Source organism: Corvus brachyrhynchos, unplaced genomic scaffold (assembly GCF_000691975.1).
Source record: "Corvus brachyrhynchos isolate BGI_N302 unplaced genomic scaffold, ASM69197v1 scaffold258, whole genome shotgun sequence".
In the NCBI taxonomy this organism is placed as follows: domain Eukaryota; kingdom Metazoa; phylum Chordata; class Aves; order Passeriformes; family Corvidae; genus Corvus; species Corvus brachyrhynchos.
In genome coordinates this window covers 5,140,912-5,159,228 of record NW_008240122.1, presented here as the reverse complement: position 1 = coordinate 5,159,228, position 18,317 = coordinate 5,140,912, and the positions used below count along the sequence as shown (strand labels likewise).

At 41.3% G+C, this 18,317-nt stretch overlaps 1 protein-coding gene across 5 annotated transcripts in view; it reads right to left on the bottom strand.

Annotated features, from left to right (window-relative positions):
- Positions 1-18,317, bottom strand: part of TTC7A (tetratricopeptide repeat domain 7A) — a 170,624-nt gene that overhangs the window by 78,384 nt on the left and 73,923 nt on the right. For all 5 annotated transcript variants that reach the window (XM_017744795.1, XM_008641720.2, XM_017744796.1 and 2 more), the window contains one exon: positions 13,894-14,054. In XM_017744795.1, the coding sequence (XP_017600284.1) occupies positions 13,894-14,054 (161 nt within the window). The remainder of the gene's footprint in view (positions 1-13,893; positions 14,055-18,317) is intronic.

Sequence of the window (18,317 nt, the reverse complement as noted above, 5' to 3'; positions counted from 1 at the left end):
ATCACAGCTTTGGGGCCATTCCTGTGTTTTCAGCTTGCTTCAGCAAATGCCACACTTTCTTTAAAAATGTCTTTCTGCTCCTCATAAAACACCCATTTGTAACAGGAAAGCTCTCCATTGAAGCTTTATAAGACCTTTTAATTAAAAAAAAAAAATTCTTTCTCCTGTTGTTTAACCAGACTGTCATTTTCAGGCCAGAATTTCTGTGAACACCTAAGAAGTGCCATTCCCTAGTTTTCCAGAGAGGTGCATCCCTGCCGGCCCTGCTGAGACCCCAGCCTTTTACCTCACCTCCAACACGTGCAGGTTTTGTTAAGATGTGCTGATTACCACTTGCAGCATCTCTCCTTTCCTTCCTTACTCAGGCTGCTATGATTTGTTACACATGCAAATGAGCAGGTAAGACACAGAAACAAACAGTATGCATTTATAGTCTTCACTTAAATGCCACAAACTGTCCTTTCCCAGGTGGTGTGCAACTTCCTACAGATTTGCATCCTCTGCACCTGTCCCCCAGTGCAACCTGTCTCTGTTTCCCCCAGCCATCCCTTCTCCCAGAGCCACCACCCCCTGGCAGTGCTGCTGCCATGTCCCCGTGTGTTGTCCCCACTGCCCCGCTGGCGGCTGCTAACCCTGGCACCACATGGCTCGGCTCTGCCTGCCCCCTCCAGCCTTGACTCAGCAGGCTGCTTTTAGAAAATTTGCTGAAACTTATCTTCAGGACTTCTAACACACTGTCAAAACTTGTTTTAAATCAGCCAGTATTTCCAAAAGTGTTCAAGGTATAAAAAGCCCAACTACATAATCCCCATTTCTTTAGAAAAACAAGTTAAAAAAGCAGGAATATAATTAGAACATTTCCATTTGAAGGCAAAAGGAGCAACCTCCATAGGTTTTAGGAAAAAGGGGGGGGGGAGGGGAACCCACATCAAAAGCAAACAAATGAAAATTTCTAAATATGTTTGAAAATACAGTAGTAGCTATTAAAATAGCATTGCACACAAAACTGATAAATAAGCATATTTCAGGGGCTGGATCAGAAACTGATGTCCTGCTCATTGGAAATACTCCTTCACTAGCTAGAAACTTTGTTTTGTTACTATAGTTACTGTCACTACAAGTGGCCCTGACTAAGGCATGAAGTATTTGTTATATAAAACCTCGACGCAACTGCAGCCCTAAACTTCAGAAAGTACCAGCTCTGTGCTCAGTCCCCTTTGCAAATCCTGTTCCAAGCCCGAACTCAAAATGCTTTTGTGCTGAACAGGGCACACTCTTGAGCAGCAGTTTAGCAGCACTACTTAAGTGCTGAAAACATAATCAACATTGTTCACGATACACACTACAACTGTGAGGGAATTTAAATGGACTGTGCACTGTGCAAGGGGAGCAGTGACTTCCTCCCTGGAGAATTAACGCTCTTAGCAGTGGCTGTGAGGTACAAGAGAAACCGGCAATCAACCTTAATAAAATCTGCTGACTGACCATTGAATTTGATGGGAAAAAATGCCTGGAGCCAGGAAGCGCACCATGTAGAAAACACATCCTGCAGCACTGCAATTTTTCTTATTCCATTATATTTTTATAAGCTTAGTTTGATGAAGTTTAACATCCGTAAGAAAAAAAAAAAAATATGCTCTCTTTCTTGGCCTTTAATATATTCTGGTTTCACATAATTTTCTTCTTGTTCTTGTGGGGGATATTTTCAGCTAGACAAACTGCTATTATGGATAATCTTGGAAAAGCAGCTTATGAGATCCCCAGTGAAAACAGGGAGATGAGAGAACCTCACTTTTTAAGGTAGTCATCTGATGCTGATACTCCAGTACAATGTGCCAGTCTGCTTCAGGCCATCTGCACCATTCTCAGCTGTGCTTTTTTCCCCTACTTGGGTAGGGCAAAACAGCGTGGCTTTCCTTCCCTTCAGCTTGAAATCCAGGCACTAAGCGTTTTCTTAAAAGGCCAACAGCCCACACAGAAGCTGCTTGCCAGTGCCTATAAGCACTAAACAAGTGCCAAGGTCAGAAAATACATCCGCTTGTACACTTGCTTTCCTGCAGCAAGCACTGCTCAAGGTTAGGGTCAAGCCAATGATCAGGGATATTTCTACTACAGCACTATTTAGTTAACTTCTGAAATGGCAGATGTAGCCATTTATGCTACTTAGCTTAAGCTTTAAGCAATTTGAATGCTACAGGAGACTGGAAGAGAGTATCTTTCTTTTTCCCTTCCCCCCCCAGTGCTGACACCCTGTACTATTCTTAGTGTGGTGTTAATTTCAGAGTTCACACATCAGAGGAAGCATTTCGAATTTATTCATTCATTTGTGAGAACCTCTACAGGGCTTTGTCCTTAATGACTGAGCAACACTTTTTTTTTCAGCTCTGACATTAACTGCAACCAGTCTTACAGCTTATTACAGCCTCATAAGTGCTTAAGAGCAAATCTGCCCTACCCTGTAAGAAACACGATTTCCTTAAGGTACTGTTTGGATACAGAATTGCTTCATCGGTTCTTCCCTGTAATAACAGTGCTCGCAGTGACACCTAAAACCATGATTTCTGTCCCTTGTATGTCTGGCAACTAATCCCAGACTAATGGCTTTGTCCATGTAGGCAAATAATGAGTACCTGCTGAAATACATCATTTGTGAGTACTGCTTCTATCAGTTTGTGGCACTGCAACTTTACACTGTACTGTGGCTTAGACTGTGTTAGAGAAGAAATAAATGATTGTTCAGCTACAATATTGTTGATGTCCAGAATTTCCAGGTTCAGGGTGCAAGTTGCTAAACCATATAAAACAAGACACTGGCTCTGCCATGTGCAGAGGCCAATTAGGCAATGAGATCAGAAGTAGATATTGCCATACCTAAAACACAGTTTTTGCATTAGAAGTTTGCTGGAGATACAGGTGGAGAGATGACGAAAGCCTAAATTAATAACTGATGAACATCAATGAAAAAAAACCTTGCAAGGATTAGGCATGTTTTGAGCCAGTGAGGCATGTGAAGAAGTTATTTTTTCTTTTAAGACTAGACTGACCTCTAGAACATCAAAAATCTGTACTAGAATTCCCTGTACACTTTTCAGTGTTGCTATCACAGCTAATGAGCTGAATAAAATCCCCCTGCAGCAGCTTATTTAGATACTGTCCTTCACAGTATCATCACAGGCCTAAATAATAAACTAACATTGCAGAAGTTTAACGCGTTTGTTCCTAAATCACCCCAAAAATTAAGTGAAAGGGTAAGCCTTAAGTCAAGCTTGCTTTGCTGTCATCCTTTCTCTGTGTATCAGACAAACCTTTTAAAACAATGGTTTGATCCAGATGCATATTGCTTTTTCTTTCTTTTTTCCCCTAATTGGAAGAAATGTAATGGGGCTTTGCTCGAAAGCAGTCTTACATATGTGGGAGAAAATCTGCCTGCCAAAACTAAGAAATACACCCTGTCTAGGGCAGTATGGAGAAGGGAAATAACACCAAAGACCACAGGCTTTAAAATGCAGGTTTTCCTGCCCTGCAAAACCAGACGGTGCATGACACAAGCTTGGACATCATTATCCCACAGGATCTCCCTTCCTCTTCCCCACAGGCATCTTGCACAGGACCACGCCCCTGCTACCAGTGAAGCAGTAGGCAATTGCTGGTTGCCACAGAAAAAGAAGCCACATAATTCCAGGGTTGCTAGTAGAGCAGGCTTCAATCCCTAATATATTTGAAAATAATCTGGTGTGAAGGCTCCAAAGAGCCCATATATATTGAATCTTTTTTTTCCTTAAGTGGACTTGAAAAACAAAAACCTTGTTTCAGTTGGCATTTCCAAACTGACAATGTGCAGCCTCTTGATTAAGATGGGACATAGTTTATACCCCTGGCAACAAAGGAGGCTCCAGACATTTCCATCTGCTTTAACAGCAGAGCAATAAACAAGAAAATGTACCATCCAGTTTAGTTTCACAAGAATGTTTTTCATTGAAAGATAATTTAGGATATGAATCCTGACTTTTACATATAACTGTATATGAAGAAGCATTAATTCACACAAGCACTCTGGATGCAAAGAAAACCAAACAAACCACAAATCCTTCCAAACAATAAACTCCCAATATTACTGCGTACACAGCTTTGAACAAATTCTACTACGGAACAGCACTACAGAGGGTGGCTCAAAGGCAGAGAACGACTCAATGCTCCTCCTCTCAGGAGCCATTCCTTCCAAAGACATAGGAAGAGCACAGATTAAAGCAATCCCACATAGATTAAAAATCCTCCAGGGGTGAGATCAGCACAGCTGGATGGCAGCAGCATGAACTACCCTCAACGAGCACTGGCCCGACGCCACCTACCAGCGGCTTCCTGAGGTGCACACTCGTGGCAGCTTTGTTTGAACGCAGTACATGGGACATCTAAGCCGTGGAGACTACTCTGTGCGGGCCAGGAAAACCCCTGGCGCTGCCGCTCTGAGTCCCTGCCTGCTACGCAGCGCTAGTTACCGCCAGCGCTCTGCCTGCTGTGGTTCTGCATCCCTGCCCCTTTTCCAGGCCGCCCTGCCATCGGAGAAATCTGGTTCTTACTGATACCTCTGCTGCAGCTTTTTTAAGCTATTGCAAGTTCTCATTCTTAACAGCTGCCTCACAGAAGCTCAAAGATTCAGGCTACTCAGTGCCCATCTGTCGTTTCTGCACCCTCGTCTGGCAGGGAGTGCCACCACTCCTCCTGGTGGGGCCACAGTCCCTGGCACCTGCACCTGGGGGTGGGAGACACTGCATGTCCTTCTCCTCAAGTGCCATTTTGCAATCACGCTGGCCTCTCAAAGCACTTCTGCTGCAGAGGTCTGTGCAGGGCTGGAGAAGACTTTAAAGATGATCCTCACAGCCGTACTGTATCCCTTTGTTTCATGCTGGCTTATGTCTTTCCTACTGTGCACTGTTGCACACTTAAACATTACTGAAATGCCAAGCAAAGAATTTTTCCTTCTCCTTCCCAACACAAAGTGCCTGCATTTTGGAGAATCATACAAAATGACTGACTGATGAAACTCATGGGGCAGGAGGCAGGGTTTCCTCCTCCATTCAGCAACACAGTTCCTTGCCAACTGGTCATCTCTTCTGTTCATTATGCAGACTGCAGGGACATGTATATTCCCAGCTGGCTTCAGACCCCCACTGCTCTACATACCCTACCAACACTGGAAAGACATTGACCTTGTCCTGAAAAAATATAAGAAAAACTACAGAATCATCTCAAGTCATCACAAGCACCCAGAAAGTAAAGGCAAATGGCCAGACTGCAGGAGAAGGAAAAAATAAAATAAAAAAAAAAATTATTAAAAAATGTCCAGGAGTCTATTCACTATGAATTTCAGTTCAACTGCTTACTGGTATGAACTTGATTTGAGGTGCTAGGTATCAACCTCCTGCCACTCCTCCAGCTGATAGAGACATACGGAATAGAGGTCACTGCATTCATTTCCAGCAGTTCACACGTACAGCCACAGTGCTCAGAAACACAATTCTATGTCATACTTGCATCATTCTGGATTGAATTTTCTGTTGGTGTATGTAGGAAAAAACTCTGCTAATGACTGTGGTGCTTGATTAGGCCGTTTAGCATTCCACCCTGATATTCCCTCTTCCTCCTAAAATACAGCCTTATGACAAATTTAATGCTGAACTAATACATAACAGAAAGCTTCAAGTCAAGGTAAAATTGAATAGAGAAAATGAAAATTATCCATATTATCTGTTTCATGCTGTAAAAATGTTAGCATAATATGAAATATGTCAGGGTATTTTCCAAGACATGTTGGTAACACAGAACTTCTAGGTTACAATCTCTCTCCATGATAACATCTCCATTCATCATTATCTTTCCTTTACTAACAGAGACTAAAATATTAAGTAACATGAACAGTGACTAATATCAAACAGTATGAGTGTGCCTGCTAACATATTTGGTTCTGCAGAAATTAATGACAATGGCAACAGAAGCTGATTTACCATCTAAGGTGCAATTATTGCCAATTACTGCAAGTATTTCCAAGCCAGCAAAGAGCAAGGGCTTTCCCTGTTTTCAGGAGGTAAAAACCACATCTGTGGCTGAAAAATTACCATACTTGCTTTGTGTTCCCTGGTGAGTTCTTCAGAACATCTGAATAAATTCCCCTCCCTCTTCTTTTTGAAGAAAATACAAATCAAAACATTTTGTGCTCTTCTCATTAGATAAATAAATACTCCTAGGACCTTAGAGTAGAAGTCATTCAAGTCTGAAATTTCCAGCTGGAAAGAAAAAAGCCAACCCTTTCACTGAGCGATTGGAGCATTATACTCTACTCATCTCAAGACAACATAGCTTGACTGTACTGCAGACTTCTTGGAAAGTCACTTCCTGCACTGAAAAGCAATTTGCTAAGCTTAGCATCCATGCCTCTCCATATTTCAGGATCTGTTTTCCAGCGAGTATTATCAACAGTAATTCTCAGTGAATCCTGATTTTTATTCTCAAAAATCAATTCCCAACCAAAAACATGACTCTTGATCATCCCTGCATTTTAGACTTTTTGAAGGTCTCAGAAATTTCAGAAAATATTCTCCTATACTTCCCTGGTAATCAGTTTCTGAGAGCCTCAGGAAACAATTTCAGATTATTGTATCTGTATGTTTGACAGCAGACTTTCCACAGCCTTCACCTTCACCAGATGTGAAGCAATGAAAAACAAAGACAAGCAGGGTATTTTGTTTTCTCCTTTATCCATATACGGAGAACGCCTTGAAGGACTTCAGGAAGGCTCCAAAACCTTGTTTTCCAGCAGAATCACTGTCTGAAGCTGCTAATAAAAGCTGGCACCCCATTCAGCCCCACTGAACACCTGGGTAGCCCCACAGCAGGAGGGGAAAGTTTAGAGCTGGGCTTCCCACACCAACACTACTTTTCTACCTTGGTTCTCTTTTAGATTTCCAGGCAGCAAGCATGCCTTAGGTTCTCCTTGGGATCTCCATTACTTTTGGAGGTCGCAAAACCACCTGGTGAAAGCACAGGGATCTCAACCACTAAGTCCCTTCTCACCCTGGATAACCCCTACATGCACATACTGTGGCTAAACTCCATTTCTAGAAGTTCCTACAGACAATGACTCTGCTGCCCAGATAATACACACATGCTATTTTTCAATATACTCTGGCATCCAGCGTAGACAGTCAGGGCTCCTAAAGGCTTCCTTTGAATATAAAGCAGAACATGCTGCAGCTGTTCAAAAGAAAATGGCCCTTAGTAGGGAGCAAAGTGTGTGTTGGGGGTACTAACTCATTGGTGAGGCAGATATACAGAGCTCTGAAGCACAGAACCTGTGGCTGGTAACTCAAATGAGCCATGCTAGTCCTGCATTTTTGAATTTATTCTTAAATTTCTTAAGTCTGTGTATTTGCATAACATTACCTCTCCAATGCCAAAACAAACATCTAGAAGCACTGCTGCTCACTACAAAGGTCTTAAATGCATGGAGGCAGTAGCCATTTACTCAGACACTAGAGAAAAAAATTATTATGAAATAAAATTGACTTTTCATCCAGAGGAAAGATTTGAACTATTGCTGTTAAGGCTGGAAAAGTGCGTATCTGTTCCTTCTTTTCATACCAGACTGAGAAAATTAGTCTGCAGTAGGTTTCCTTTCTAAGCTCCATTTAACTCCTTTTATTCAGATACTGAACCCTGTGCTACGAGGGAATGGCATTCCCCCCAGTTACCTTTGAGTACACCCCTGTAATTTTAAGAGGGGTCGATACGTACACTAACACAAATCCATTCCTGGCACAAACAGACATTATCTAGGGGGGTATTTCTTCCCACTGCATTAAGCTAGTGGATAGAAGTCTACATGCTCACCTGCTGAATTTTTGTCCTAGATCACAGATGGTGATCCTTAGAGAAGCATGCATATGTCAATTTGAACCTGTCAAAAGAGGAATCCAATCTTGGATACTGTAACTCAAGAATTCATTTTGGTTCTTTATCATGGGGTGGGGAGGGCAGTGCCAGAAGCTTGGAAATAAATCCAAACCAGAAAAAAGCACCCTTGGATTACTAAACTTTTTTAAGCTTTAAGCATCTGTGTTACCTTCAGTAAAAGTCAGGAGACTACCTTAAAGCTTTTCCTTCATCTATTTGCCATACAAATACTCAACGTCATTACTAGCTCTACATAGTATAGTCCCGATTATTGCAATATATCGCCAAGGTTGTTTTAGGTTAGTTCTATAAAACCAGAAGCAAACATTTGTGGTTACTACAGCAAAAACCCCAGCTCAACCCTTCCATCTCCACATCTCACTTGCTTTAGTGAATCACAGAAGCCTAACACATTTTATATTCTTGTAGCACAGTACTGTTATATCACTCAAGCACATTCTTCCATTTTTTATTACTTTGTATTACTGTCTGGGGTGTCAATAAAGAAATAAAATCATTTTTGGGTCACTCTCACCAGCCAGGGTGTGAACGCACCATTACAAGAAGTCATCTTACAAAAGCTCCACCCTTAAGAGTTTTGAACATCCTATTTATAAAAGTTGTCTAGCATGATCAAATGCTACAGCCAAAATATTAATCCATCCTTGCTTTAGATCTTACACCCTTGAGGAACTCAAACAAAACAGCATTCTGATAATTCTAACAAGCTCTTCTCTCACCAAGATGTACTGACTTCCTTGCCTCCTGCCTAATGATGAGCTGGAATCGTATAAATGGGCTGATCTGATTCTCTACAGCCAAGAGGCCACCACCACTTCCATGAGAAAAGTGGTAAAACCATTCCAGGGTGTGCACAGCTGTAATACCTGGGGCTGAGGTGGGAGGGGAAGGAGGCACAGCTACCTTCACTTAACAGTGGTAGTGCAGATCAGCCATAACACAAAGGTGGGCAAACCATCGACTGAGGGACAACTGACCCCATGCTCTCCATGAAGAGTACAGGCAAGAACACAGATCTATTTTACTGCTGTCAACAATACTGGAGGACTCTACCAGTGCCCATAAAGATACAGCTCAAAGAAGGCACGAGTTGTTTACTTTCAACACACAAGAAAGAGCTTGACAAGCAATGGAAAGAGAATTCAAATTGGAAATGCCAGTTTAATCCTGCATTTTGAGATCCTGATTTTACATCAGGGTTGGGGGTTTTTTTGAGGCAAATGGAAGCACCTGGTAAAAGACATTGCTTATATTCCACAGAATAGCTCTCCCCACAGTAAGTCTGTACCAGACTATGACAAATCTTGCCAGATGATTACTTCATATGTCCTTAACGAAATTAATATAGCAGTGATGAAGTCAAGGACATTTTCTGTCAGTAAGCCACTTCTAATCTTGAAGAGGACTTTATATTTTGAGGGTTGGCTGTAGCAAAAAAACCATTTCTTCTAGAACACCACCAAGACAACACACACAATTCCCCAAGCAAAATTTACTTCCTTTTTTATAAACACTCTCCAGGATACCCATTTAATATTTCTTGGCCTTCTGAGCTTTTTTTCGCTACATTTACAGTAATTACTTTTGTGATAGCTTTCTGTAGAACAAAAGCACCTGCATTTGACAGCTACATTGCTCCAAAACACCAACCCACCTGTTTCTTTTTGAGTCTTTATGTGTAGAACAGCAGTGCTTCCCAAAAGTTTTGTTATTTCTCTTTATAACTAGTTTACAGATTCTGGGAGCAACAGTTATTTATAGTCTAGAAAGAGAAGGAATATTAGGATTTGTTCATTTAAGAGACTTACAACTCCTGTGCAACATGCAGAATTGCTACAGAGACACAATCATTTAACAAAATATTCACCATCACATTGGGCAGCAATTAGATGATGCGACATGTTATGCCAGAGGATTGTATTGTTCTTCTAACTTAATGGGGAGCCATCCAGGAGACAGAAAACTACCTGGTGAACAACAGAATAGGTTTGGATAAGCAGTCTGGGAGCAACAGAGTATCCAAAAAATTTATATACTATTTCCAACTTTATACTTGGTATAGATTTTAATTTTTTTTCCAATGCTGGAAGCTAACCAATCAAGAGCTAAAAGATCACCAGAGACCAAAAACAGTGTTTGGAAGAGTGGCTGAATCAGGAAGGCAAAGACACACAAGCAAAACTGGAAGGAAGAAATATTACCAGCTGAAAATAAAGGAGCATGTTAGGCTCTGTGGTGGATTCTGCAGCCTGCTAGACCCACAGGACTTCTGCACGGAACATTGTGAGGTGTGGACACAGACTTTAAAAAAGTGAAATTCTTTCTAAATAAACAATGAATTATTTTAAGAAGATCACCTGAAGGGCAAAGGAGTGGTCACTAACATTATTTCTTCCCTGAGACAAGCCTGCAGAGGTAATCGCTGCCAGACTCAGCTAGAACACTGACCAAAAGGCTGGCCTTTGAGCTGGAAAAAAAGCAGAGGAATCCATTGTCAGAAAGGCTTACGATTAGCATTACTGACCTGGACGGGACACACTTGATGCTGACAGGAATCTTCTTACCCAAATGTGCTGAAGCCAGTCCTTTCAAAATTATATACCAAAGCCAACTGTTGGTACTGCATTCATTCGCTTCTTTTAAAAGCATACCGTCATCGACAGGATGTAAAATCACTAAGTTTAATCCTGGGCAGTCTCACCCCACAGATGTCAGCAATTTTTCAGATGATACCTTCCATGTAAAGGTTGCTATTTCTATATTTTATAGTCATGGCATGACAGTGTATTTCTTCTGGCTCCCTGCAGCATGCAGTGTGTTCAGCATAGCTGGCTCTCATCCTTCCTTTATGAAGTCTTCCTCTGTCATTGCTTGACAGTACCTTCAAGTGTTCAAATTCAGTCAGTCATTCACTGATGGTAATGTAATGGATTTGTTACTATATGCCACCTTTCAAGAAGTCATCTTCCTAAGTTCATTTTGTGCCTTCTGGATATCCAGGTCCTCTTCAACAGCTCAGTCCAAACCACTGCATCTCTCGCTGTATTCAGTGCCTACGTTTCACATCCCTCCTCCCTGTGCACCACATCAACCTCAGAAATGTGCAGTAAATGTTTAAACACATGAACAAGGGGCACTTTCAGACATATTTGGGTCACTATTATGAGGTTGATGCCAAAGGATGTTGTGTGTTAGCTTAGCAATGCAGTGTATTTTTTCCAACTGCTTCAGCCACCAACCAACTACGTGAACTACCCTGAAAAATTTCTTTAAAATTTGTAACGAAAGATAATTTAATATAAAAACAAAAAAAGCAGGAACTAACTCATCTTAATTACATACAAAGACCAATGAAACAGTATGAGATGGCTGTAGGTTGGGTCAGCTAAGTCCTTAATTTTTTGTATCTTATGCTTTCTTTTATTTAGGGTATACATCTAGGTAATGCTTCTGGGATTTTTCTCTGCCATCTACAGAGCCCTAAGGTCCTTTAATACAGCTTTCATCATCTTTTCTTGATACATGCCATCAAACCGTGCTTCCAAAAAGAGACGTCATTAGGAAGGGAGCCCCCAGGCACCACATTACACAGTTGCTCGGTTCATATAAATGTGAAGTGGGGAAAAATAATCAACCACTTTTAAATACGGCTTTAAAATCAGGCAGTTGAACTTGCCTACACTATTTACATGAAACATCTTGTAGTCATTCCATACAGTAGTAAAATTTATTAGCATTTTTCTGTAAGGCAGTAGCAACTGGAGATACACAATAGCATCAGGTCTTTGTCCCTTCAAAGAGCTTTTACAAAGCAGTAAAGCCTTTCTAGCATAAACTGCACTAGAAAGCCTAGAATTTTTTCAAATTTGTACAAACCAAAGACGTACACTGTTACTCTTGCTTTTCCCCTCCTTATTGAATTCCAATTCCTTTTTCCAGAAACACTTTTTTAATTCTACTCTTTTAAGCTTTTCTTCTTTCTTGCCTTGCAACTCTGACATTCTTTCTCCATTCCCTCACTCATGAGTTATTTGCTGGCTGGTTTAGAGAAAGACCCACATGGAGACAGGGTAGTCACATGGCAGAGGCAAGAAGCCAGCCCCTACTCCTCCATCTATGTGTACCTGTGATTGAGTCTCAGTGTCAGCCGTGTCACACAGCCCTGTGCATGCAAGGAGCAAAGAGGGGCCCTTTCCAAGGAACACACTTCAGCAAGGCTGTGTCTAGGAGCAAGCACGAACCTGGGCCTTCACTATCAACACCAGTGGTTTCTATCAAAAACAACCTATTCTGCTACTCCTCAGCAAAAGTCTTTGTGCACACAGAGATTTGCACTCACAGAAACACAAGAGATAATATTCTTCTCAGCTTTGGGGAAATCAGATTACCAGACAGCACAAAGGAACCCACCCAGCAGTCCTCCAAACTGCTTTGCATATAATGCTTTGTATGCTTTGTCCTCCCTGAAACATAAATAATCAGTAACTGCTGGGGGAAAGATCCAGGACATGATGGGTCATCACTTGGTCAATCAGACAAGGCAAACACTCTTCTTCTGACATAAACAACCTCTTCCTCTGTCACTGCTGTCTTGTGTATCTTTAGGTGTTTTTGTAGCTTTCAGCAGACTTTCAAAATCAGATCTTCGACTGTACAATGTGACCTTTGACTGTATGAGGGTTTTTTACTATGTTTATTACATTAAAACCCTAAAATACAATTCAGCAGCCACTGGGCTATTTCCTGCTTCAGTCATACCTATGTTCACACTCTGAAGAGACATTGGCATCATTTTAATAGCGTTTCCATTACTAATTTCCTCTTCATTCTCAAAGATGTGCACTGACAGTCTTAGCTCCTCACATACACAAAGTAATTGACCTCAAAAACACAGGCAGAAAAGCTATTTTAAATGGCAACATGCAGCTTGCAATAAAAACATTATGTGTTGACATGGCACCATAATTCTAAAAGATCCTAAAGCATTCAAGCATTCTAAAGCATTTAGACAGCCTCGATCTTCCTCTGACCTTCCTTTGCTCTGTTTAGACAATATTCCACGCAGCTGCTGGACTAAACCTGTGGAGGCTGCTCCCTCTTGCTATTGAGAATGCAGGCTATCTACAGACAATGATGCACAGGTTTAGAACACCATTTAAGTACAGGCAATTCTGAATGGAAGTTGGTCTTCCAGCAATGCAACAGGATTTTCTGCAGTTTGGCTGAGAAACTCAGCTAGTATGAAATCACCAGAGACTATTACAGTAGCTTTAATTTTTGCACAGAACAGACAAATTCATTGTTTTGAAAGGTCATGACAGTAAATTGCATGGAATTCAATTTGCCTCCCTCAGATGGATGAAGGTCTGAGTCAAACATAGAACAGTAGAAGCCTTTGGCTCCAGGAAGTCTGTGCTGATTCAAACTTACTCCTAGGCAGGCAAACCACCCTTCCTCTCAGCTATACATTATCACAGCTTGTGATTTTCAGCTGATCTTTTTCCCCAGCTGTGATATTGCAGCCAACTGTGTCACAGATGAGCATCAAAACAATGGTCAATGCAAGAAAAATCTGTTTGTTTTCAACCACGAAGTTACCAAATATAAAATTGTGATACAGACATTGTCATGGTTGTCTCACGCTTCTTTCTCCACATCTAAAGTGAAATACAAAAAACTCCAGGGAGATGTATGGGAAACAACGCCATCAGCACAAAACAGAAAGACAAATACTGGAAAAGCAAGCAAGAGTAAGGATTACAGAAAGACCATGAAGACAAAGTAAAAGAATACCTTCTCCAGGAGGAGGGTGACACACCTGTAACACACATGATTTAACAGGCTCCTTGTGTGTAACTGAGAGCAACAGAGCTAGTGAGCAGTTCACTGCTGACTGGGTATATGGCACCAGGTAACAACTTTTACCTAAAGCTTTCTGGGTATTCAACGACAGCCATGTTGATAACATCCAGTGCATGCTGATAGTGCTTCTGAGCTGAAAAGAGGAGGGCCAGTAGATGAAGTGAATTCATGTCATCTTTGCACAGTTGCAGGGCCTCTTGAAGATGGTCTATAGCATCTGAAATCTAGAAGGAGATGGGGTGGAAATAACAAGAGAACACATTACTGTTTCAGTCCTACATTATACCTCAGAAATAAGAACAAATAGAGTAATTAGAAATTCTGAAGAAGTTCTACTTAGGCACCTTCTACTATCAGAACAGTCTGCCAAAATTAACAGACTGCACTGCTTCAAAAAAACCCACACATTCTAGAGAAAGAAGTCTGCAGCATTACTAAATCACTGCTTATAAACAAGAGCAGCAGACCTGATCCAATCAACCCCCTCTTCCTTTGGCATGGTGATTCAATGCTGTAAACAGCTCCACTACAGAGGCCCAATTCTCAGCCCCATTTTCTAGGATGGGTGGCTGGCTCTTCACCTGGGGGTGAGCATTACACACCTCTGCTGCATTTTGTCTCTCATAATGGCTGTACAAAGCCTTTCATGATTTGGATCACGAACATAAAAATTAAGTTTGAACGTTCAAGGGTAAAAGAGTCAAGATTTAAAATGCTGTCAGAAAAAGAAATATATTTTCCAGCAGTGACGTAAAGAGCAGTCCTGACAGTCACAGCAGCAGCATGTTACTAGAACCAAGTATCACTTGGCAGAAAACTTAACACCCATAATGAATGCAAGTATATCACATGCTCTTTGTGATCCAGTACATTATTTAAGTGTACTGTTCAAAAGAGAACTTCTTAGCAGATTTTCTTTTGTTTGTTTAGCAGTATGTTTTATGCAGAGGATTTTCTTTAAAATTCTCTAGTGTCTGAAATTACTGTTACATAAATTATTTCATGTCTGTGGCTCTGGAAATCTGCAGAAAACAAAACATAAAAGTGTATAAATTTCTTTTTCTCAGGTATGCTTTCCTGCTCCTTCTCTTAATGGATGGAGAATGTAGTTCCTTCTTTCCTACTATGAGAACTTCCCACCTAGCAAAGCTTTGCAGACATTCTTCTACCCTGGCATACCACCAGTGTCAAATTCCCACCGCCTCCACAGATCTCTCACAAAAACAAGTAGAACATAACTAAGGAAAGCAACAATTACACTGCCTGCAGCTACAACAGAGGTTGTTGATTATCTAGATCTAGGTGTGCTTCTGGGAGCAGTGTATATTCTGTTCACAGGACAACTTCATCCTAATGTCCAAGTGACATTTCTCTCTCGCTGTGCACGCACGAGCCATGGTACTTAACTACTCTATTACTGGTGACTCCATGCAAGCCTGGAAATCAGTGTGACTGCTCCAGACATAACCCCAAACTGGCATGTAGCCTGCAGCATCAAAACTGCTGAATGTCCTGGCTTGGATTCAGGTTGGGATATATGACTGAGTGCTCAGCTTTAATGAATTACTGCTCGTCAGTGGAGCTACTTTAACCACATGTGTTATTAGAGCCTACTGCAAAGGTAAACATGTTGGCTTAAATCACCCATGTTCCCTCAGCAGCTTACTAGAACACATTTTCATACAATGTAAAAATTCTAGCAATGACAAGACAACTTGGAGGCAGGATGAGACACTGGTGAGCCCAGACCTGCCTGTCCACAAAGTTCATCAGTAGATATACCAGAGGTATATAGATTTGATGTGCTAAAACAAAGCTGCTGTCAAGATTTCTTGCACTCAGGGCTAAAAACCCCTTCTATTTTTTCCCGTTTTTCTGTCTCAGACTACACAAGTATTCATACAGAAAATACAAAAATTCATTAGAAGAAAAAGAAAACCTGCAAACCAAACAAGTGGAGGAGACTTGGAGCAACCTGTTCCAGCTGATCCTGCTTTGAGCAGGGATTGAACTGGGTGATCTCTAAAGGTCCTCTTCAAACTATTCTATGATTAAGACTTGGGAATGGGATCCTAACTGGCTAGTATAAATCAGACAAAGAATAATCCTTGCAACTACTGCCTTTACTGGGGGACTTCAAAATTGTAGCGGTACTTGACCTTACTCGCATGTGAATGTGTACACTGAGACTTTGCTTTGTGTGTTGCCAAGTGACTTAGGATCAAACTGCAGGTAGGTCCATAGCCCTAACAGAGACCTGCCATGCAAGCTCTCTGTTGCAACACACATGAAATAAAGCTGCAAAAAAGGGAGTTGTGATCACTCCTGCAAACCTGTGTCTGCTGGACAGGCAGCCACATACTGCTGAAAGAGACGTCACCTAAAGTAATTCTGTTCTGTAGCATGGGGCCTGCAGTGGTTACATCTCATTTCAGTGCTTCCCTCTAGTACCATCAGAGTCACAGGCAATGGCTGGTTTTGAAAATTAATAATGCTTCCCTGGTAGCTAATTTATTAACTCGGGTCCAAAAAGATTCCTTAGTCCTGTAACACAACTGTACAGCCTCCACGGTACTGCTGCATAATTAGAAACAGTGGACAAAAATAATATGAACTCCATGCCTTCACAGAAAGCATTATGTGAAACAACAACCTACAACAGACCAGATGCAATGAAATACAAACTAAATTTCTAGATCAACAAAAGCAAGATATCTGGCAGCAGTCAACGCAAACTTCTTTTGAAAGATGTATTTTTATTTAAGTAACTATATAATTTGAGAAAGATGGAAGCGGGCACCGCAGATGGCACCCTGAAACATCAGGGCTTTATCAGAGACAGGCTGCCACTTAAACATTCCCTCCAAGTACTGCACTTTAAAATAATCCTATTTCAGCTGGACTGCAAGTTCAAGTGGGGCCTGCAATTAGAAGAAGTTACAGTTCCCTGATTTCTCATTCTGTTAACAAATATATCACATGTTTTGTATGGCACACAGGTATCTTCACATTGCACTGATTAGGAAGCAAAGATGCTGCAGTAGGCCAGAAATAGCATCTTGCAGCATTACCAAAATAATGCCACAGTATGGATTGTTTAGGCTGCCTCTTATATAATTGGATTTATTTCAATAATGCTATATGTCTCTTTAAAAACAATGCTGGTATGTCACAATTATAGGTATAAAAAGTAAAACAGAATGAGTGTAAAAAATACTTCCTAACAGTAGAACGCACTTGGATATTTTAAATGGTAAATGAAACAGGAACTCTTAAGAGGAATTTTCAGGCCTTGTAATTTCACATCAGTTGACAGTTACACTTAATTAACCATTAAACCTACCCACTCCATCTCTTTTTATAGCATGGGAAGGAGAAAGTTTTACTGACTGGCAAGAGCTTTCATTGAAAACAGACTTGCTACAGTCCACCAGAACCTCAGGAAAGCAGGCTTAGATACATCAGTGGGTTATTACTTAGCTCTTCCTACAAGCCACTCTTGATCACCAGAACAATCTAGGCTAGGACGTAGGCAGAAAAGCAGCATGTTGCTGTTCAGCAGAGGAGGCAGTAGCTGGTCTGGGAAAAAGACAGGCCAGAAATACCTACATCCAAGCAGTCACTGAAAGAAGCACCTCTTGATACCTCCTAAAAGAGCTCCTCTCCTGGGGCAGAGACAGCAGTCTCTCCTTCTTGAAACCAAAATAAAAACCAGGGAAAGCAGGTAAAATACTTTCTCTGGTCTCTAGAATAATGTTTATCTTAGCTGTACATCCAGACACTCTGGAAGGAAGCAGGTGTTTTCTGGATAGTGCCACTTGGAAACTTGAGGTCTGTTGGAAGTCCACAGGAAATTGGTGAGACTTCCAGTCCTCAGCTGCTGACCCTCACCCACCTTTCCCTTCCCATTTTCATGAAAAGAAAGCTTATTAAGTATTAAAATGGTATGAAGCCTACATATGTTGTTTTTACATATCCAAACTGATTTACATGGCATTCAAGGTCACAAACACCATCACCCCCCCAAAAAGGGAATCAACACCTAAAATTAACAAGAGTGCTGCTGACTCTCTAGAGTCATTTCCATAGAAACCGGTCTGCTAAAAAACAAGGCAATGCATTAAAATCAGTGAGCTTTAAAGTGTTCATTCTACCTTGTTTTTGCTGATCCAAATGCTGTTACCACAGAAACAGGAGAAGCAGCTGAACCAGCCGCTGGCCCCCCAAAAAGGGAATCAACACCTAAAATTAACAAGAGTGCTGCTGACTCTCTAGAGTCATTTCCATAGAAACCGGTCTGCTAAAAAACAAGGCAATGCATTAAAATCAGTGAGCTTTAAAGTGTTCATTCTACCTTGTTTTTGCTGATCCAAATGCTGTTACCACAGAAACAGGAGAAGCAGCTGAACCAGCCGCTGGGAGTCGGGAGCTACAAGTCTCATTTGTCGCTCAGCTCGGCCGGCTGCCAGCCAGGCGCCGCCGGGGGA